Source organism: Lipophrys pholis, assembly GCF_963383615.2.
Source record: "Lipophrys pholis genome assembly, chromosome: 3".
In the NCBI taxonomy this organism is placed as follows: Eukaryota; Metazoa; Chordata; class Actinopteri; order Blenniiformes; family Blenniidae; genus Lipophrys; species Lipophrys pholis.
Genome location: NC_137627.1, coordinates 9,269,430 through 9,289,553, shown reverse-complemented (window position 1 = coordinate 9,289,553; position 20,124 = coordinate 9,269,430). Strand labels below are relative to the sequence as shown.

The following is a 20,124-nucleotide window of genomic DNA, read 5'->3' as shown; positions in this document are numbered from 1 at the left end:
ACTGTCAAAACTGATGAACTGAAAACCACTTATTGGGTGTCAGAGAATTTTAAGTTAATGTGTAAATATATACAGTATATATTAAAATCATTTTAAGTAAGAAGAAATGACCACAGCGTTCATTCATGGGGGTGTATAAAAAAAAAAAAAAATCATGTATATTTGTTTTGTATGAAATATCTTTATTTGTTTTGTTGCAATGGGTCATTTAAGATGGAATCACAGATTGTAGTTCCTGCTGACCAGGAGGTCACAGTCTCTCCTCCAAATCAGACGACTTGTTTGTGTCTGAAGGGGCCGTCTCGCCTCTCGCTCTCTGCGCTCTCCAGACACTGAACACTCCTCGAACTAAGAAAACCACCGAGATGACTGAGAAGTAGCTTGCATATATGGTAAACTGTGGAGGGGGGGGGATGAAGGGTCATAGTTGTAAAGTTTTTGATGCTTAAGTGGCCACAAACACTTCTTCCACTTCTTCCACAGAGATATTTGGCGGCTTACCTGAGGAATGATGGACAGGCCGAGGCCTCCTTTGTCAACCACGACAAACGTGATGACTGTCTGTAGAGCCAGAGCGCCAAAGTTGTTGACACCAAAGACGAGAGCGTATCTTTCCATTGACAGGTCAGCTGCAAGCTGATACCTAGTACAAGTAGAGCTCATTTTATCTTAATGTCATGAGTCATGGACTGTCAGTATCAGCTGAATGGGTGGAGGCAGGTTACACAACCACAATCACACATTCAAGCCTACAAGCGCCGTCCAGTCACCAGAACACCCGGCAACGCCACACTTACATGGCTATTGTTATCAGCAGCATGTACAGACACTTAAAGACGACGTAGCCGACGTAGCACACCCAGATGTTGCTGACGAACGTCATGAGAAACAGTGCGGCCGCCCCGAGTCCAGAGAAACCCCCGAGGGCCAGCTCGCCCCACTGCTCCCACCTCACATCGGTGAAACCTATACCGTAGGCAGTCGCAGCACCTGCGAAACGTGCTACAGTTAGGTGGGAATTATGAATTTGAATTCGTTTCTGTAGCCAGCCATTTCTTTGTTTTGTAGTTTCAGCTCGCATCTATAAAACATTATCAGTGGTTTCTTACTCATTAGGCTGGACGCGGCCTCCACACCTCCGTTGTAAATGGTAAAATTCTGAGAAGGCTCTACGTGCTCCCACAACACCTGCATGGCGTAATATAGTGATTATCATCTGATTTGGAAGTAATATTAACACTTCACACATTTATTTGTTGCTGTAAAGTGTCACTGTTTGATTTTAATTCTCGACATTTTACCCAACATAAGCACTGCAGTAATTAAAGTCTATGTTTAATGACTGCTTAAGACCTCTTCAGCATTCAAATTATATTGGATTATTATAGTAGATCCATTGTAGAAGGATCATCTCCAGAATTGGCTGTTGTTTCCACTGTGCAGTATTCAGTATCTATCAAATGTGGTTTAACAAAAGAAAGTATTGATTTGTCAACAACAGGTGGAAACAACACCTCACAAGTCACACAACTTAAAGAATCTGCTGGTAATTCTTGGTGCCAAATAAAAGCAGCACACGTTCAGGTGTTCAGTGATCATGCCTGAATGGGTCGCGGCTACTCTGGTTGAAAAAGAAAGACCTGTGCAGTACTAAGCATGTTGTCATGTTGTTTTGAGTGATCACTATGCCTGATGCTGATGCTTCACAAACTCACCTGGACATAGTTGACCGTCTGGTTATAGCCACATGTGGCCATTGCCCACCACACAGACCAGTACAGGAGCTGCCTGGAGGAGTAGCACTCTTTGAAGTCTCTCCACAGCTGGAGAAGAACTTTGCTGCAGGTTTTTGCTTGAATAGGCTTTTCGAGCTCCCGAGCGATGGATCCACTCTCCTCGAGTTCCTTTTCACCGTCGTCCTCTGGGCTTTTTTCATCCTCAATTCTTCTTCCTTCACCCAGAGATATCGTTGAGCTGCTCGAGTGTTTTCTTGCCTCTAAAGTCCCGTCACCATGGTCCTGTGCGTCTTCCGCTAGTGTGTTCTGTTTCCGATGGAAGAACATGCTTTGCTGTGGCATTGGCAGGAACAACGAAGTGAAAAGGGCAATGGCAGTGAGAACCAGAGTGAGGACCAGGATGTCATAGTAGGACATAAGGTCAAAGCTGACAACCAGCTGACCCAGCACGGAGCCCACGGTGTAGCCCAAAAGCTGAACGCTGCGGCAATAAGAGGTGGCCCTCCGATACCTCTTCAGATCCACCACACTGTAACGGTAGCACACACAAAATGTCATGCTCATAGTGCACAGTCTAAACCCAATAACCGCTGACAGTGCTTAAAGCTGCATGACCTGTAGATGTAGGAGAAATAGGCCACCTCGCTGGCTGTGACTACCCCGTAGAAGAACTGCATGACCTGCATGGCAGTCACAGTTGCTGTCCACCGCAGCATTGCTGTAGTGATGAAGAGCATAACGCATTGGAACACCACCACAGGCTTGTAACGCAGCCAGTCAGTCAGTAGGAACACTGGCACCAGCACGCACAGGTAGGAGTACGTCCACACTGGGAAAATCTCATTGCTAACCTGGTGAGGAAGGAATTGTGCAGTTACTCCATGTCATGTCGTAATGTTATTTCTTCATTGCCACAAATTTTATTGGTCGGTTTCGCAGATGCAATCCGACTTTTACAACTGAAAAAACACCCCCACTTTTAATGTATGTACATATTAAAGATACAGTAAGCATTCTACACAAAATATTTCATTTTGAACAACTGACTAACATGAAATACTAACGTGATGTGCACCTTGCTTTCATACCTCTTCCATCGTCAGATTCTTATCCGGTCCTGTCAGGTATGGGATAAGAAAAGGCTCCAGTGGTTTAACTGTGCTGAAGAATCCATAGATGCACAGCAGAGTGGTAGGATATCTCCAGCTTGACCTCCACCTCTTCACTGACTCCATGTTGTGCTTGTCTTTGGTGGTGTGTGTGTGTATATGTGTCTGTTCCCTGGTGTGCGGCTTCCTTGGTTTACACCTGCTGAGGTTGCCTCAGTGTGGATAGTTTGTCAATCAACAACCCGGTCAAAGAGCAGCACAATCTGGGAAACGGTCAAGCTGATACAAACCTGCAACTAATACATTTGTCCTGTAGAAAGAATCTCTGAACAGGAATCATTGTACTGCGCTTCCTTTCTCTATATATTGCAGAAAGAGGTAATGAATCAAATCGGTGATGTTTAATAGCAGTCAGTGATACTGTTTATTTACCGAAATAAATGGGACATTAAAAGTGGTCAGAAACGCACTGCAGAGATCACTTCAACACTGGAGTCCTGTTCCTTGTCTTCTGTGTCTTCAGGACCGTGCTGGTGGCTCATACAGGCTGTGTAGGTCCCTCGAATGAGGAAGAGGAGTGAGATGATGGTGTAATAGCTCCCATATATGATAAACTGCAGAGAGAGAAATGTATCATCCTTCACTGTACAAGACACTGACCTCCAGTACGTTTGCATGCAACAGTTAATAATAACCACCAGGTGTCAGCATATACTCACGGAGATCCACACAAAGCTGCCTGCTTTCTTGATTTGTTGATTTGACCCACATAATCAGAATAAAATCCCTTGTAACAAGTGGAGAATAGTCATACCTGTGTGACAATATCTAGTCCCAGCGCTGCCTCATCAACAACAGTGAAAGTGATGATTGTCTGAAGCAAGAGGGCCACAAAAGTGTTGATCCCAAATGTCAAGGCGTAACACTCCATGGACAGATTACAAGCAATCTGAAATCTATAAGCAAAGTAACTATGTTAAAAAAAAGAAAAAAAACAATCCCAAAGCGACAGCTGATAAGATATTCCAAATTAGTATTTTAATCTTTTTTATTTTTTATTGCACCTAATACATTTAGTCTCATCTGGGTTTAAAACTTTAAAATCAGAAGTCATGATTTAGTAATATGCTGTTTTGTTTTTTTTTGGCTGATGAGTGTTTTTAAAAAAATAAATAAAAAAAGTGATATCGTTGTATATTGTTATGGCAGTTGGTGCTCAGAAATTTTTACATTCCAAAACCATATGAACTAGAAAATTACAGAGATTTTTTTGTGTGTCTGCCTCCTTTTCTTCTTCACTTTAGTTTAACGGCAGTTGGCATCCGTGAAATCGCATTACCGCCACCTGCTTGCTTTAGCTCTACTATTCCCACGCTCAAAAGAAAAAGAATGAAAGAAGATGATGACAATTGATATGAAGTTGATGTCGTGCGTCTGCCTTTTACTGCCGACTACTTGCCAAAAAAAAGTTTCACAGTTTTTTGCGATTGATTCAGTAATGGTTTCGCCGAATCGTTAGAAAAAGTCACAGCGAATTATTCCCGATTTTTCGACACGTTTTGATGTGCTTTTTGCGTATGTGCTCCCAACAGTGTGGGACGAGTTACGCACAAAAAAAAAAAAACAGTGGAAGAAGAAAAGTAAAATTAAAGAGCCGCCTCGGATAATAATTTTTGCTCCTTGTCAACCCACTTGCCATTTTGTTTCACCCACATAAAGTAACCAACAAATGAAAGCAGGGACTCGGCAGCCTATCAGTACAGAAGATTTGATCATTTTTGAGCAGAAATGTACAAAAAGGCCTAGTTTCAAAGGGTTAATGCAAATTCCAAAGATTTTGGTGTGAATGACCTTTCAGTTCAGTAGAGTCTGTCTCTTCATGCCAATCAGAAGCCTTCCTTATGGTGTTTTTGGATGAGTTAGCATTCTATCGCACCTGCCTATACTTCAACACAGTACTGATCGTCCAACATCCTGTATAATGGAAGACTTCCATTATAAACTTACGTGGTGATGGTGATGAGAAGCATGTAGCAGGATTTGAATAACACATAGCTGGCGTAGCAAATCCAGATGCTGCTGGTGAATGCCATAAGAAACACAGCACCTGCCTCTACTGCTGAAAACAGCCCCAAGGCCAGCTCCCCCCACACAGCCCAGGTCACCTTGATGTAGCCCACGGAGAAGGCTGCTGCAGCACCTGGCCCATGAAGAAGAAAAATGAAGTAATTAATCTGTTGTTCACAGTGGATATAACCTCCTAGTGTGCCACTGTGTCCCTGTATATGTAATTTACTGATTCAATCATTAATCCTATCACTGGCAACCCATTTCTTAAGCGTTGGTAGAAACTAAGGCCTCCAAATGAAACCTTAAACACACGCTTGCCTTTGCTGGTCTTCACAGCACCTTTCTAATATGATGAATAACTTTAACTCAGCTGCTGGAATTACCTATCAGCAATAATCAGAGAATCCAATACCATTTAACTCCATCTTCCTAATGAAACCAATTACTCTTCTTCCTTCTCATTTTGAGCCAAGTTGACCATAAGCCAACAGCAGCAAGGTGCTATTCTCTTTCAAAATCAATGCACATCTTCTATTCAACCATTTACTCTGTACAACCAAGAACAGCAGGGTTGTTTTTCTTCTAATTGCAATTTTCACCGGTTTGTGTTTTACATCAAACATTGCAGCGTCTAATGGAATCATTAAATGTTTCTTTTGGTCATTATGATGTGGTTTTGCTACAGTCTGCTCTCCTTGTTTTGATCGTGTCTCTATCCTACTGTGGGGATATGAAATGCACACGGTTCAAAGGTGGATTCAAATCTTTCGCTGAACCAATTTGCAAGTCTTACCTACAAGTGAGCACGCGGCCTCTACGCCTCCGTTGTAGATGGACGACGTGGCAGACGGTTCAATGTGGTCCCACATCAACTGGGTGTAGTTGAAGACCTGCACGTAGCCAGCCGTGGCCAGAGCCCACCACAGGGACCAGTATATCAACTGCCTGTACGGTGAGGATTATTAGAACATGTTACAATGACGACGGAACAGCGAGTGCTGATTCATGACTGTTATCAATAGAAACAGATGGATGCCTGGAAGAGTAGGACTCCTTGAAGCTTAGCCAAAGTAGATGTCCTGCAGTGGTAACATTTTCCCTACTGAACCAGGCAACTTTGACATTATTTTCCATCGTCTCTTTCCCACAGCCTGCTTCATCCCCATCCGTCTCTGGGTCCTCGGGCCTTTTCCCTCCCAGTGGCCCCTCCTCCGGCTGGGACTGCAACTCCACAGCTGCAACATTTTCCCCTTTGAAGAACAGGCTTCTCTTTGGCATGGGCAACCAGAACGAGACAAGAAAAGCTATGCTGACAATCCCCAGAGTGATGGCATTGATGTAGAAGTAGTCCAGCCCTGTGGAAAAGAGTTGATATTTAATCAGTGCATGCAAAACGTCTGTCCAAAGAAATCTCATTAATGTTTGTGAATCAATTTTAATATACATCTGTGCAGACTTTGAGGTTCTTTATGTGATATTACCTGAAAGGAATATTGATTTATTTTGAAGAAAAATAAACCCTATTGGGTGCAGATGTTATTCTCGATTGTAACTGGTTAAGAAGACCAACCTGCGAGGGAAATGAGCATTTGGCCGAGGCCGGCACCGAATGTATATCCTGCCAGCATGGCACTGCGCAGGTAACCAGTAGCTCTTTGGTAATGCTCAACTGGAATCACACTGTAAATGTAAGAGAAGTAGGCCACTTCTGTAGAGGTCACTACGGCATAGTTGACCTAGTAATAAAACAGTTTTAACTTCTTTTAGGTTTACATAGTTAGTAGATCACAACATGATGTTAATGCATACGCATTTAAATCATATTCTCTATTCCTCTGAAGGAGCATGTGTTCCACTGACCTGGAGGAAGGTCATAGCAGCCAGACCTGGGGCAAAGCAGAGCAGCAGATAGTTGGTCACGAGAAAAAGCCCCTGCAGCATAATGAGGGGCTTGTACCTCAGGAAGTCAGTGAGAAGGAAAACAGGGAACAGGAAAGCCAGGTAGGAATATGTCCATATAGGAAATAAGTAGTTAGTCACCTGTGAGGAAACAGTAAACACCGCAGAACAGAGTTACTGATCCCATTTATTAATGACACCCATATCTTGTTTACCACAACTGACAGTATTAATTCTGTCATCAGTGGCATGAATTAAAGATAATGTGGCCACCTGATAAACACAGGTTATCTTCAGATGAGATGACGTGTGTTTGCGGTCCTTACCACTTCTTCAGAGATGTTCTTGTGTGGTCCAATTAGATATGGCGTCAGGAAGGGCTCTGCCACTCTGCAATTTGCAAAAAAGCCGTACAGTGATAGGACAGCTGTGGGATAAAGCCATCCAGATGACTTGAGCTTGGTCCAACACCCCATGTCAATGTCTCAGAGGGGTTTCCTGAAAGGTTTGTTTGGTTTACTTTAGTTCCTCAAGTCCTAATTCACAACCTGACTTCCTGAGCTATTCCCTAAGTGCTCTGAAGTTTCTTGAAGCTATCAGTGCTCATCAGTAGCTTGGAAACACACACATAATCTTTATGATAAGCACGTGACTTTGTCACAGGTTAATGGTGATAGACTTTGACCTTTTCAGAAAAAAAGAGGCTCAACTCCAAGTGGTGGAATAAATGGGCATCAGTGCCGAGTGTGTGATTAAGTTACTAGTGACAGACTGATTGTGTAACTGAGGGGCGAGTTTTCTTCACATAGCAGCAAGTTGTAAACAAATCTCCAAATAGTTGCACATGAGAAAATTGTAATTAAAATCACAAAATATGAAAAACAAATGTAAAAATCATTACACTTGTCATATCTTCCACTGGGTCCAATGAAAGAAAAACAAAAACAATTGTGTGAGTGTGTTTAGCGTGTTGTTTACAGTTAGGGGACTGTATATTGATGACTCTGTGTTTGTGTCCTTCCTTTATTTGTTCGTAATGTTTTATATAAATTAATTTTAAAAATAAGAATAAAAAGCCGAATACTTACTTCCTTTATTAAGATCACGTGACTTCCGGTATTGAGAGAGAAATGGCGGCGCTCTTTGTTTGCAGATCGGCAAGTCTCCGCCATAGCAACGGTTTGTTGACGTGATGTGAGCGAGCTGGAAGTCCGACAACATGAAACTGAAAAGGTTTTATCTGAGATATTATCCACCAGGTAACACAGTATGTTTATTGTTAACCCGAGTATTAAAACAAAAGTGTAACTACTGAAGCGTTTTATACTAAAAGCTCTGTTCAAAAAGTTGACGAAGCATGTTTTATTAGTTTTTTGTAGTAAAACTCTTTCTCTTGTTTCACTCGTTGTTCTTTTTCAGGTATAATCCTGGAATATGAGAAAGGAGGTCATTTGAGAACCAAATCAATCGACCTTTTGGATTTGACTCAACAGTGCGTGAGTTTTATTTTCCTAGAATTATTATTCTTTTTTTTTTATCTTATTACCAAAGTAGTTGCACGTTTCCTCCAACTATGTAACAGATGTATAGGTTTTAGATTATATTTCAGAAAATTTCTTACTTTCTGTTAAATAGCAATTAAACAAATATATATGAATCTTTCACATTTTCTAGAATCCTCTTTGTTTTTTAATTTTAATTTTTTTTTTTGAACGCAGCCTGTCAATTATTGGTGAATGAAGGCTATAAAGTGCGCATCCCCTTTCTGCAGAACAGATCCAGATGAGATGGTGAAAGAAATCAGGCTCTCGGAGCCTCTGATCACCGAGTCAAGGGCTGAACAAGTCAAACAGCTGATCCTCAGACTTCAACAGAAACTGGGCCAACAGGATCACCACAGGTTCTGTTTCTGCAAGGTCAGATTACTGCTCATCTATTAACCATTTGATATGATCACCATTCATTCGTTCATTCATTCATTCGTTCATTCATTCATTCATTCATTCATTCATTCATTCATTCATCCATTCATTCATTCATTCATTCATTCATCCATTCATTCATTCATTAAGTCACTCTCGGGTTGATCCTGTCCTGTGACATATTCATGTGTACAATCTCTTGCTTGGAATGTCTCTTTCCAGTGTCATTAAATGGTCTGTATGAAAGCTTTAAATAAAATGCATTATTAATATTTTTGGTTTTTCAAAATCTGTTGTATATAAACAAGTGCACAAAGTACTCCGGTGACTCTAAAATCCCTGCCCTGATATGCTGCAGGAGCTAAATTGATACCGGTTCGTTTTTACTTTCAATAGAGGCAGACGGAATTACCTGCAAAGAGGGAAAATGTGTCCCCATTAGCTAATCGTAGCAGTATATTAACTGCCTGATTTCATGAATCTCATTTAGATCTGTGGAAATGAGGCCATTTATGAGATGAAATTAAAAGCCAGTGCTTCAAAGAGGCACTAGAGAGCAGCAGTGGTTTTGGTTACTAAGGAGCAGAATGAGCTGCCAGCCAAAAGTGTAACGAGGCGATACAGAGGTCTTCTGGCGTGTCAGAGTGCATGTAGAAATACATAAAACATTCTTCGTTAGAGGTCAAGGTTAATTACATGACAAGAAATTAGAAAGTATTAATTTGGGCTACAAATGGGAGTATTCTTTTCTTTTGTGGGTGAAGAAGGTAGTAGGATAATACATGCACATGTTGTTATTAGAAACACAGCTGAGGTCAATAATGTACACGTATATGGAAATAACCCGCAGCATTTCCAGGGTGAACCTCTCATCTTCTTTCCAGGAGCTTAAGGCACACATCCTGCCCCTGACAAACATTGCCTTCAACAAATCTGGATCAAGGTGAGTTTTTTTTTTTTTTTTTTTTAGGAGAATGGTCTGGCACTCTGGAGTTTATAATGTAAAGTGTGTGCTGTTGCATTGTTTCCCCTGTGCCTCACCGTGCAGGTTTATAACAGGAAGTTATGACAGAACGTGCAGAATTTGGGACACGGCCTCAGGCACAGAACTGCGCTCGCTGGAGGGCCACAGAAACGTTGTGTATGCAATTGCGTTCAACAACCCCTATGGGTAATGAGCTGTTTCTTTCACGGCACATGAAATTAATTTGCTCTATTTGGTATTCAAAAGGAGTGTTTAATCTTAAAACTGACTATTAACTTGCCTTTCTTTTTTTTTCCTCTTCATTAAACTTAGAGACAAGATTGCCACCGGCTCTTTTGATAAGACCTGCAAACTGTGGTGTGCGGAGACTGGCAAATGTTTTCATACTTTCCATGGGCACACGGCAGAAATAGTGCGTGCGATTATTTCTCTACTTTTAAAAGCGTTGTACACTATGGCATGTACTCACTCCTGTGCATGATTTGACAGTAGTAGTTTCAAACTGCACGTGGACATAAAACACACATTGAGCATATAATAAAGAAAACAGCATTTTTGTATTATGTAGGTTTGCCTGGCATTCAACCCCCAGAGCACGCTGGTGGCCACAGGCAGCATGGATGCCACTGCCAAGCTGTGGGATGTGAAGAGTGGGCAGGAGGTGGCGACTTTGACTGTGAGTTGCTCTATTCTACCTGCTTCTCCTGCTCCTTTTTTTCTGGCATTCTGACTCCTTCACAGGCATTCATTTATTATGCTTTCATTAACTTTTAATTACCTTACAAGAGTCATTATTCCTGAATTGAATTTGCCGCGGATAGCCAGCGTCTTACCACTTCACATGTCCACGCGTCTGGAGGGGGGATGTGTAACTGTAACTCTCTAATAAGGTGCTGATAAACCGGCTCTTATGGGAATAGCGAGTCCTCTTTGATGTGCAGATAGCACGTGGGCCCATGGTGTGACTGGCTGGTTGGCTGGCGCTGTGTCAGCGTCTCTCTCTCTCTCTCTCTCTCTCTCTCTCTCTCTCTCTCTCTCTCTCTCTCTCTCTCTCGCTCTCTCTCTCTCTCTGTTTTAGATGTTTAAAACGCTTCACGCTATGTAGGATCAGTCATGTTGGCAGCTGTCTCATGGAGACTAAATCTAAAGATTTTTCCTTGAAATCTTTGGGAGTCATCTTATGTGGAGCACCTTGATGTATTTTGATTTTATGTCTGTAGAATTGACAAATATGTGTAAAAATGTGAGTGCTTCTGTTTAGAGGAGACTTAGTATGAATATAAGGGTTAGAGTGTTCAAACTTACCAGTATGTTTATGTTCTTTGGGGAGTTTTCATATTACCCCATCTGTATTCATGTTTCTTCACACAACTTATAGATAAGTTTGTTAAAAAATAACATCTGAATTGGCTTTAAGTTTGATTGTCAGTTTGTTTTATTTATTTTTTTAATGTGAGCTTGGTGATTTACTGGGAATCAATTCAGAGGAAAGTAAATGAATGGAAGGAGACCAATAGCACTCTATGATGTGCAAATCTCAAATCACAACAACCGTATTTATCTGGTGTTATCTGGGGTAGATTAAGCCAACTGGTGCCGAAAAATGTGTTGATCTATTTTGTACAGGCAACCATTAATTTCTACCACTGAACTCGACTACCATGCACTATATTTTCAGAGGTTTGATTCCTCAAATCCTCTACCTTACAACATGGAAATGAAAGCTAAATATTAGAGGTGACTTGTGGTACGAAGCAAAAATGAATAAATTCTTTTCTGGCCTCCTTTTTTATCAAATTCCATTTCCGTTTGTTTGTTTGTTTGTTTGTTTGTGCCGACAAACCAGACAAAAAGTCACCTCTGTGGCAAAGGTAATAAATCTAGTTTTTAATGTGGGAGAGAAATCGAGCGCCTATAAGAAAGAGAAGAAATGAGACGGTACAGGTACAATGCTTTCTCTTTTATCCCTTCCAGGGTCACACGGCAGAGGTCCTCTCTTTGTGCTTTGACACCGTGGGTAACCAGCTAGTCACAGGCTCCTTCGACCACACAGTTGTAATATGGGATGTTGCTTCAAGGAGGTCAGACATCGTTTTGTTTTTCCCAGTTGCTTTATTTGACTTGATGAGTGCACGTCCTTATCACGTGCTGTATTTACGGTGTGGAGCACCAATTCTGCATTCAAGAGTAAACAGCTGATTATTTGCTAATCTTTCTCTTTGTTTTTCATCAGACACGTCCGCACTCTGATTGGTCACACAGGAGAAATAAGTAATGTCCAGTTTAACTGGGATTGCTCCCTCATAGTCACTGGTTCCATTGACAAAACTTGCAAGGTGAGCGATGATCAGTCCATTGACTGAAAAACCTACACTTTTCCTTTGGTGTTTCTTTACAGGCTGGGACACATGTCTTTGAAGATGCCGTCGCCATCTAATTCAACTATTTCCAGCATACATATTCATGCTTTTGTTCATTTTGAAATTGCTCGCTTTCATTTCTCACTTTCCATCCCTTCCCTAAGTCCAGTCTCTCTCTCTCTCTCTCTCTCTCTCTCTCTCTCTCTCTCTCTCTCTCTCTCTCTCTCTCTCTCTCTCTCTCTCGAGAGAGAGAGAGAGAGAGAGAGAGAGAGAGAGAGAGAGAGAGAGAGAGAGAGAGAGAGAGAGAGAGAAAATTTCAATCCTGATTCTTTAATTATACCGAGATGAGTCACGCTTACAAGAATTATCCACCCCACTGCATTCCTCCAGGGGAGGCCACTAAAGTAATGTCACTTCAGACGGCTGACGGACACGTGCAAGCACACTCCATAAGTACTCGTGTTTTCTCTGGTCTTGAATGTGTGTAGTTGTAGCCCGGGCACATACAGTATGTGTTTCTTTGTATTCATGTTGTTCTTTCTTTTTTTTCAGCTGTGGGAGGCAGGCAGTGGAAAGTGTTCGGCGACTCTGGTCGGACACAAAGAAGAGGTGTTGGACGTGTGCTTTGATTTAAGCGGGCAGCTTGTCGCGACTGCCTCTGCCGACGGTAACGCGAATAATCTATAGAATAGATTATATTTCTGGTGAAGTTACAGTTTCACACTTGGGACTGGCTGTGGCTCAGTTGTTAGAGTCGGTCGTTTTACAGTGCGGTGGGAGGGGGGGGGGGGGGGGGGGGGGGTCTCACAGCTCGCCCTGGCGATGAGTCAAGTGTCTTTGGGCAAGGCACCGAACACCAAGTTGCCCTTGATGGAGTGCGAGTACTTTGCGTGGCAGTCATCACCGCTGTTGTGTGAATGTGTGCATGAATGGGTGAATGTGACTTATTGTGTAAAGCACATTGAGACTGCTACAGCAATTCGCCTCATAAGTTCAGAAGTTTGTTTCGGGAAAAATGTATTTTTAAAAAAAACAACTGCTCTCAGTCCTTGTAGTTTCTGTTCTGGATTAATCATCTGTTGTTGAAGTTCCTGTCACAAAAATCAACATGATGGTTTCTTTCTCTTTCAGGTACAGCACGAGTTTTCAGTACAGCCACTCACAAGTGTCTCATGACCTTAGAGGGCCATGAAGGAGAGATCTCTAAGGTAATTCAACAAGCATGTTTCTACAAGTCATGTTACCACTACGGACACCCAGAGCAAAATTCCATTCAGAGGCTAATATTTCACTGACTTTTACTTTGCATTGAAATTTAGTAGGAACTTTTTTTGTTTCCTCAGTATTCATTATAGACTAAATGAGCAGTCTTTGTGGAATATGAATCCCTGTTTTTACAATGACTCAAAATAACTTTCCGTCAATGGTTCCAATTTGCAGACATTAACCTGAATCAGTGAGGAAATCCCAAACTGTCAAACAAAAAAATGTATTGCTTTGTATGGATTAAATAGACTTTAGGAGAATTTTATAATGGCTAATTCTTATGTTCTGATCACCAGGGACCCCCAAAATACCTAAATTCAGCACATATGTTATTGATCTTCTTTCACAATGGAAATGAAGCATTGTAACGTACACTTTCTTCAGTTTTACCGGATAGACTCCACCTTCAGAATCATCTCTTTCAAAATGGGTTTTCAACTTTTCCCAGAGACGTCCTAAATGTTCATCTTGTTGGTAGGGGATTAAAACTATATCTAAAGCATTATGTGATAATAATGTGATACCAAGACACTATAATCAAGTATTATTGTGACTCAGGCCACACAGTGGTGTGCTGGTTTTAACTCATTAATCATCCCTGGTTGGAGGTCAGTTTGGGGGCATTATGAACGGGTGACCTGTCTGCAGTGTACCTCGCTTTCTCCCATAGTCAGCTGGGATCAGCTTTGATTGAATAAAGCAACGTACTGGCTCATAAACACCTGATCTTGTAACTAGCTGTGGGCCACATCAGTAGTGAGACTTTTGCAGAACAGTAAAGTAGGATACTTCTGTTTATCTAGAGTTGGATGTAGAAATCCAGCAACTGGAGTCGAGGCCTCGGGGTGTTTCATATCTGAACATGGTCTGACTTTGTGTTATTATCCTTGAACTTGAAATATATGCTTTACACCATTAAAGCAAAACTAATCCCAGATCCTCGCAAAGACTTGTGAACCCTGCGTATAACAGCCTGCTATTAGATGAGTCAAATGACCCTATGCTGACCTTTTTTTTTTTTTTTTTTTTTTAATGGGAATGATTATAGTCATTTACTGTTTGTCAGGTGTAATGCTCTGCACAAAGGGGTCTCCCACAGGCTCGGGCTCCGAGGGTTCCTCTGTATGTGTTTACTGAAACACATCAGACAGTAATAAATAGGCTGGATGGAGGATGATTCCCGGGGATTATGACACTAATCTCTCCCTAACAGGACATTTCTCCCGTCCCTCCCCCCTCCATGCTGCTCGACCGTTTTTCTTCACTGACTTCCTCCATTTCAGTATCTTTCCCAGGCTCTTCCCTTTTTAAATCTCATGTCTTCATTCTTTCTGGAAATATAGATGACAAGCTGTGAATAACAAAGCCCGTTTTCTGAATGCATGTTTCCACACACACACACACACACACACACACACACACACACACACACACACACACACACACACACACACACACACACGCACAAACACACACACACACACACACACACACTCACACACATATATATATATATATTCACAGGCCCTTTTTATTTTTGAATGCCGCTGCTTGGAAGAGGAATCCTTTCCACTTTAGACACTCCATTAGCTTTATTCCTGCGCTTATCTCAGGCGAAAATGAAAACCTAATGGAAAAGTCACGTTGTCATGAAATTTGTGGAGTGCAATGACAAAACCCCTGAAAGCCGAGTTGGGGTAAAATCCAGATGGCTGAATGAAATGGTTCCTTTGTGAACTCTCATAGAATGTTAAAATAATAATAATACTAAAGCTAAATTCAGCACCTGGTCCCATTCATATCTTTGCTGTTTCTTGTTGATCCAGTTATTCTGCTGAGTGCAGCAGTTTTACGTGACGACCTTTAGTGAAGCACCTCATTCCGTAAATTACGCTGCAGCAAATCACAAAGGTGCATCTGAAAAAAAAAATAAAAAAGAAAGAACACAATCAATAAGTCAACTGTTTTGTCAGCTATTTCTTCTTTCTATTCTTCAGCATTTTTCCCATGAGCGGTTTCCACGGTGGACTTTCTTCCTCCATCACTTTCTATCTCCTGTATCTTCTTTCCTCACACCAGTTCCCTGCATGTTCTCCCTCGCTGCATCCATAAACCCACAAACCTCGTCTCTCCTCTGGCCTGGCAGCTCCGTCCTCAGCGTCCTTTCGCCGCTATAATCTCACCGACACTCTGCACAACTCTACGTCATCTCCATCTTTTCTTTTTCACTTTTGCACAAAGCAACAGGGCCGTCGCTATGATGTATTGGTTTCTTTTTTCAACCTCTTCATTCTACTCACTTTTAAAAAAACTGTCAACATCCTCAGCTCTGCTAACTCCAGTTTAACCTCCTGTTTGTTTGGTCAGCCTTTCAAGCATTTTTCAAGTTGTAAGGAAAAGAAATAAATTCCGTACTGTATTTTCTGATGTGTTGCCTAAATTATAAAAGATTAATAAATCAACAATGTTTGAAATATTTCAGTTTATGTGTAAGAAATCACAAGCCAACTGATATGATATTTTCAAAAAAAAAATTATTTTCCTGAGTTGTCAGTCTTTTCAGACCGTTCTGGTCACCCTGACGAAATGACAAAATAAAGCTGGAAATAGTTTTCAGTGTTTATTTATCTCAAGCTTAAATTTGTGTATATAAAAAAAAAACAACTAAACAAAAAGCCTGACCGCTGCAAAGACAAAGGGAGACAAAAACGTTCAGGAAGTGAACATTTCTGCCAATGATTTTGCTCGTATCACCTGAGATGTTGCAAGCTGCTGTATGGCTGAGAGGCCAACCATCGTTAACTACTGAGCTGACACGGGGAGAAAAAAAGAAAAATGCAGGTACAGCTTCTTTTTTTTTTTTGCTCACATTGCAGAACCGCTTCACTCTGCAGCGACTTGTGAGAGATTTTCTGTGGGAGCAAAAACACTGTGTGGCCACAGACACGCTTAGAAAGAAAAACCAGCCAGGGCCGACTGACGACCAGACGAGAGAGAGAGAGAGAGAGAGAGAGAGAGAGAGAGAGAGAGAGAGAGAGAGAGAGAGAGAGAGAGAGAGAGACACAGCGAGGCGAGGTTGAAACCCGCGCAGACACCTGTCCATCTATCTATCCATCTTCTGTGCAGCTGTGTCCAGCGCTGGGTCGCTGGAGCCGATCCAAGCTGACTATCAGTGACGAGCATCACAACGTAACCCAACCCAGCCATGCTTCTACTCTGGTGGACTGGACAGGAGTGTCTGGTCATCCACCACAATAAAGGGAAACACAATACAGTAAAGCTCAGCAGCCTTCACAGTGTTAGGATTTAATAATTCCCTCCTCAAAATGAGCGCCGACAACTTCATATGGCTGAATGAGTGATGTGCGAGTGTTTGTGAAATGAAGTCAGAATGAATACACAGTATGGAAGAAAGAGACGACGTGCTTCAATTTCATTTATTTATGCCCTGTCCCTGCACTTTCATTTGCATTTTTTTTTTCTTCTCCTTTTTGTTCATTTGAATCCACTATTTCCTATTTCATGACCTGTCCTCATAGCTGCTTCTCTCTCCTTCCTGCAATCTTCCATCTTTGCCGGCTTCTTCTCTCAGCCATTGTTCCATTTCCTTCCTGTCGTCGCTCCTTGCACTCGGTTTGAATAAAAACACATTTCATCTCATGGCGAGTGAGGAACGATTTTATTTAATCATCCCTTACCGTTTGGATATAAAGCCATTCAGGGGACAATAAACAGGCCGTAACAGAGTAAGCTTCTGCCGTGGTTTTCTTAATCCTCCATTGTCTTCATCGAGTAGCTCCAGCGGTGCCGTTATCCTCCTTAAGTATTTTCTTTTAAGCTGAATGACCTCAGCGCTGTAATGCTGCTGACATAGTGAAAGTGCGCTGGGATACTGTCTTACTCAGCACCCTGTCGCTCATGTCCCACACAGCCAACTCTTCTGCCTCTGTTGGTAGATCTGCTTCAGCCCCCAAGGCACCAGGGTCCTGACTGCCAGCGCAGACAAGACAGCTCGTCTGTGGGACGCTCAGTCTGGCGTCTGCCTGCAAGTCCTGGAGGGCCACACCGACGAGATCTTCTCCTGCGTCTTCAACTACGAGGGTGACAGCATCATTACGGGTATATAGGGCCGCTCCTCGGGCACGCGCACATGCCGTATCCTGCAACCTCGCGTTAACACGACAAGCATGCACTGTTAAAATGTAGCCGAGGGCAGGGCACACACACTCCCGCTCATCATTTCTGCTTAATTGCACGTCTGAGATGAGAAGCATGCAGCTGTGTCCTTCTGTGCAGCCACCTGTTTGCGTCTGTGCTCCCCTGCAGGCAGCAAGGACAACACATGCAGGATCTGGTACTGAGCGTCTGCCCTGAGCCGCCACGCGCTCGGGTGAAGCCGGGCGCCACGACCAGTTTTGTGTCACGCTCTGTGCCTCTTCATCGTAGCTTGACAAGGAGAGTCATCGCCCCACGTCCAACCATGTTCAGCATCTCTGTAACGCATCTGGAATCGTTCGTCTGCTTTTCTCCAAAAAATTTGGTTTTAAAAGAAGTTTGACATAATGTCACCAGATTGATTTGTGTATTGTTTAGTGATGAAGAGATATTATGCAGCAGAAGCTCGTTTAGCATGTTGGACCTCACTTCATCCAAACAGGAACCACAATATGAGGTTTTATAAAGAGTGCAAACATATCCCGTATCCTCCAGGGGAAGCATGTCAGTGTACAGATCGTTTTTGGATCCATACAAGGAACTTAGTTTGAATCTTATCAAACTGTTGGCAATGAAGTTAATAGACTCATTATTTGAAATAGCAAAGTTAATGTTTTTTTTTCCCAAAAACTGTCTCCATACAATCCTTAAAGGCAAAAAGATCTACATTGATTGACATTTACATTTTTAATGCAATATTGTTAGTGCACTATGCTGCAGAGCAAAATCAGAGGTAGACACTTATGTTGGCTAAACGTGGTCATGTTACGATCATCCTGTCAATCTTTGCCTTTTTTTTTTTTTTTTTAATCTTTATGAGTAAATCATCAGAGAACACATCTGCTTCTGATATTCTGTTCCGACTGCTTTGTGTGTTTCTGAGAGACGTCATTAAAACAGTATGTCTGATAGCACGCATTGTGTTAAATTACTTTACGTTCTCCCTGCACCTGTGAGACGCAAGAAACCAGGCATGACGTGTGATGAAGCCGCGGTTAAATAATCCTCCAGAGCACTCTTTATTGCGCTGCAGTTCAATGGTACGAATGGTCACAACTGCTTGTATTTCACATCACAGAAATTTATTGATGTCAAAAGAGAAATACATTCAGTTCTACGATGACAGTTTACAGCTGAATCCTGTGCTTTTTTTTTTTCTTTTCTTTTTTTTCTCCCACCACCCCGACGTAGTGATGTAACACTAGAGTACCACTAAATAGAGAAATAAACAGACCAAATCCACATATAAATTCTACATTACAAACTTTACTCTGTCTTCCCAGACTTAATAAAAGCTAAAGAGAGCAGTCTACTACTCCAAAGTGCAGCAGTTCCAAATCTACACTATGTACAGGACAGCTATCCCAAAATAATCAACTCTCAAGTAACATGGACAAAAAGACATATTCACTTTGAACTGGATGTCGAAGTCACAACAGAGGTGTTAAGTTGGCCGATGAACACAACGAACTCGTGAAATGTTTTTTGCTCACACTCAGCAAATGTGCACTCCTAAATGACTGTCAGAGGAAAGTGAAAGAGCTTTCTCCGGGCTTGTATGTTCACAGCCTCTTTTACAAAGTAGTATTGGTTAAAAATAAATAAATAAATAAATCAAGGAGGAAAAAAAAAAAAGTTTGAGCATGTTGCATTGTGGGGAGAATTCAACCTGATTACCCTGTGCTGTAATAGATACTTCTATTCACATGTGTTCTCTTAGTAATAAATAAATAACATAATTGAGCTGTGAGAGTCTGCAAATATATAGCAATATATAATCTGGAGCAGTTAGAACCTGCTGACTATAATCTTTTGAGGGCTTGTTCGTTCCCATTAGGAATGCCCCGCCCATATGCCTACAGTTTGTGTGTGTGTGTGTGTGTGTGTGTGTGTTATTCGAGAGGTAAATCTAAACATGCTTTCGTTAAAGGGAGTTTGGTCCATTGATTGATGACAAACTACAACAATAGGAGGTCCGTTTTTCTCAAATATGCTGATTTGCTTTGTGCGTCCAGCCTGCGGAATGAGACACTTGGTGCAATGAGAGGGGACAAACTACTTAAGAGTCCGGCGGGGAAATGAGTGACGCTGTGTGTTTGTGTTTGCGGTATGAAAAGTCTAGTCCATCCTAAAGGGTCTCCAACAGCCAATCGAACAGGCCGGACTGGAGCGAGCGGCCCGCCTCCTCCTCTTTCTCCTGCAGCTTACAGAACTGAACCACAGCGCCGAACAGGTCCGCAACCCGCCAGGCCTTCTGGGACATGAGGTGGACCACCCTCTGGAACTGAGAGGACGCACAAGAAAAACCAAACAATCAGCAGCAGTGTGTGTCAATATTCTCAATCTTATTCATTTGTTCTTCAGTTATGAACGGGTGCAACTCAACGATTTGAAATATTAAAGATAATTTTTCTGTGAAACGTCCATTTATTTTGGATTTATTGAATCTGTTCTAGATCACTCTTTATAATTTTAGAAATCATAAAAATAATGTAACTACTTTGTTTTTGTTTTTTGTTTTAAGTCACAATAGTCATAATTAAAAATTAGTTTTCTACTTTT

The 20,124-nt window shown here is 41.8% G+C and overlaps 4 protein-coding genes across 4 annotated transcripts in view; 1 reads left to right on the top strand and 3 right to left on the bottom strand.

Moving 5' to 3' along the window:
* Window positions 1-169: 169 nt before the first annotated feature.
* Window positions 170-2,973, bottom strand: slc19a3a (solute carrier family 19 member 3a). Its single transcript, XM_080459025.1, has 7 exons — window positions 2,825-2,973; window positions 2,352-2,587; window positions 1,716-2,265; window positions 1,110-1,188; window positions 798-990; window positions 502-643; window positions 170-397 (listed from the first exon to the last, which is right to left on the bottom strand). The coding sequence occupies exons 1-7, from the start codon at window positions 2,969-2,971 to the stop codon at window positions 251-253; spliced, it is 1,494 nt and encodes a 497-aa protein (XP_080315151.1). The 5' UTR covers window positions 2,972-2,973; the 3' UTR covers window positions 170-250.
* Window positions 2,974-3,241: 268 nt separating this feature from the next.
* On the bottom strand, window positions 3,242-7,425 carry slc19a3b (solute carrier family 19 member 3b). Its single transcript, XM_080459024.1, has 8 exons — window positions 7,141-7,425; window positions 6,776-6,955; window positions 6,486-6,651; window positions 5,952-6,270; window positions 5,709-5,860; window positions 4,853-5,045; window positions 3,660-3,801; window positions 3,242-3,459 (listed from the first exon to the last, which is right to left on the bottom strand). Exons 1-8 carry the CDS (start codon window positions 7,288-7,290, stop codon window positions 3,304-3,306), a joined length of 1,458 nt encoding a protein of 485 aa, XP_080315150.1. The 5' UTR covers window positions 7,291-7,425; the 3' UTR covers window positions 3,242-3,303.
* Window positions 7,426-7,935: 510 nt separating this feature from the next.
* On the top strand, window positions 7,936-18,690 carry daw1 (dynein assembly factor with WDR repeat domains 1). Its single transcript, XM_080460516.1, has 13 exons — window positions 7,936-8,073; window positions 8,234-8,306; window positions 8,586-8,730; window positions 9,621-9,679; window positions 9,785-9,907; window positions 10,034-10,133; window positions 10,290-10,397; window positions 11,696-11,802; window positions 11,955-12,057; window positions 12,634-12,748; window positions 13,213-13,289; window positions 17,304-17,466; window positions 17,674-18,690. The coding sequence occupies exons 1-13, from the start codon at window positions 8,034-8,036 to the stop codon at window positions 17,706-17,708; spliced, it is 1,248 nt and encodes a 415-aa protein (XP_080316642.1). The 5' UTR covers window positions 7,936-8,033; the 3' UTR covers window positions 17,709-18,690.
* The window catches only part of sphkap (SPHK1 interactor, AKAP domain containing), a 111,629-nt gene continuing 110,135 nt past the window's right edge, over window positions 18,631-20,124 (bottom strand). The window contains exon 12 of the mRNA XM_080460515.1: window positions 18,631-19,846. Within this exon, the coding sequence (XP_080316641.1) occupies window positions 19,691-19,846 (156 nt within the window). The 3' untranslated portion in view covers window positions 18,631-19,690. The remainder of the gene's footprint in view (window positions 19,847-20,124) is intronic.

Excerpts from the sequence above, each read along its gene's own strand:
- slc19a3a (XM_080459025.1), bottom strand. The coding sequence starts at position 2,971 with ATGGAGTCAGTGAAGAGGTGGAGGTCAAGCTGGAGATATCCTACCACT. Across the intron at positions 2,588-2,824 it reads AGAATCTGACGATGGAAGAG|GTTAGCAATGAGATTTTCCC; the intron begins GTATGAAAGCAA and ends CTTCCTCACCAG. Across the intron at positions 398-501 it reads GCCTGTCCATCATTCCTCAG|TTTACCATATATGCAAGCTA; the intron begins GTAAGCCGCCAA and ends CCCCCTCCACAG.
- slc19a3b (XM_080459024.1), bottom strand. The coding sequence starts at position 7,290 with ATGGGGTGTTGGACCAAGCTCAAGTCATCTGGATGGCTTTATCCCACA. Across the intron at positions 6,956-7,140 it reads AGAACATCTCTGAAGAAGTG|GTGACTAACTACTTATTTCC; the intron begins GTAAGGACCGCA and ends GTTTCCTCACAG. Across the intron at positions 3,802-4,852 it reads CTTCTCATCACCATCACCAC|ATTTCAGATTGCTTGTAATC; the intron begins GTAAGTTTATAA and ends CTTTGCTTATAG.
- daw1 (XM_080460516.1), top strand. The coding sequence starts at position 8,034 with ATGAAACTGAAAAGGTTTTATCTGAGATATTATCCACCAG. Across the intron at positions 8,307-8,585 it reads CTTTTGGATTTGACTCAACA|AACAGATCCAGATGAGATGG; the intron begins GTGCGTGAGTTT and ends CCCTTTCTGCAG. Across the intron at positions 8,731-9,620 it reads ACAGGTTCTGTTTCTGCAAG|GAGCTTAAGGCACACATCCT; the intron begins GTCAGATTACTG and ends TCTTCTTTCCAG.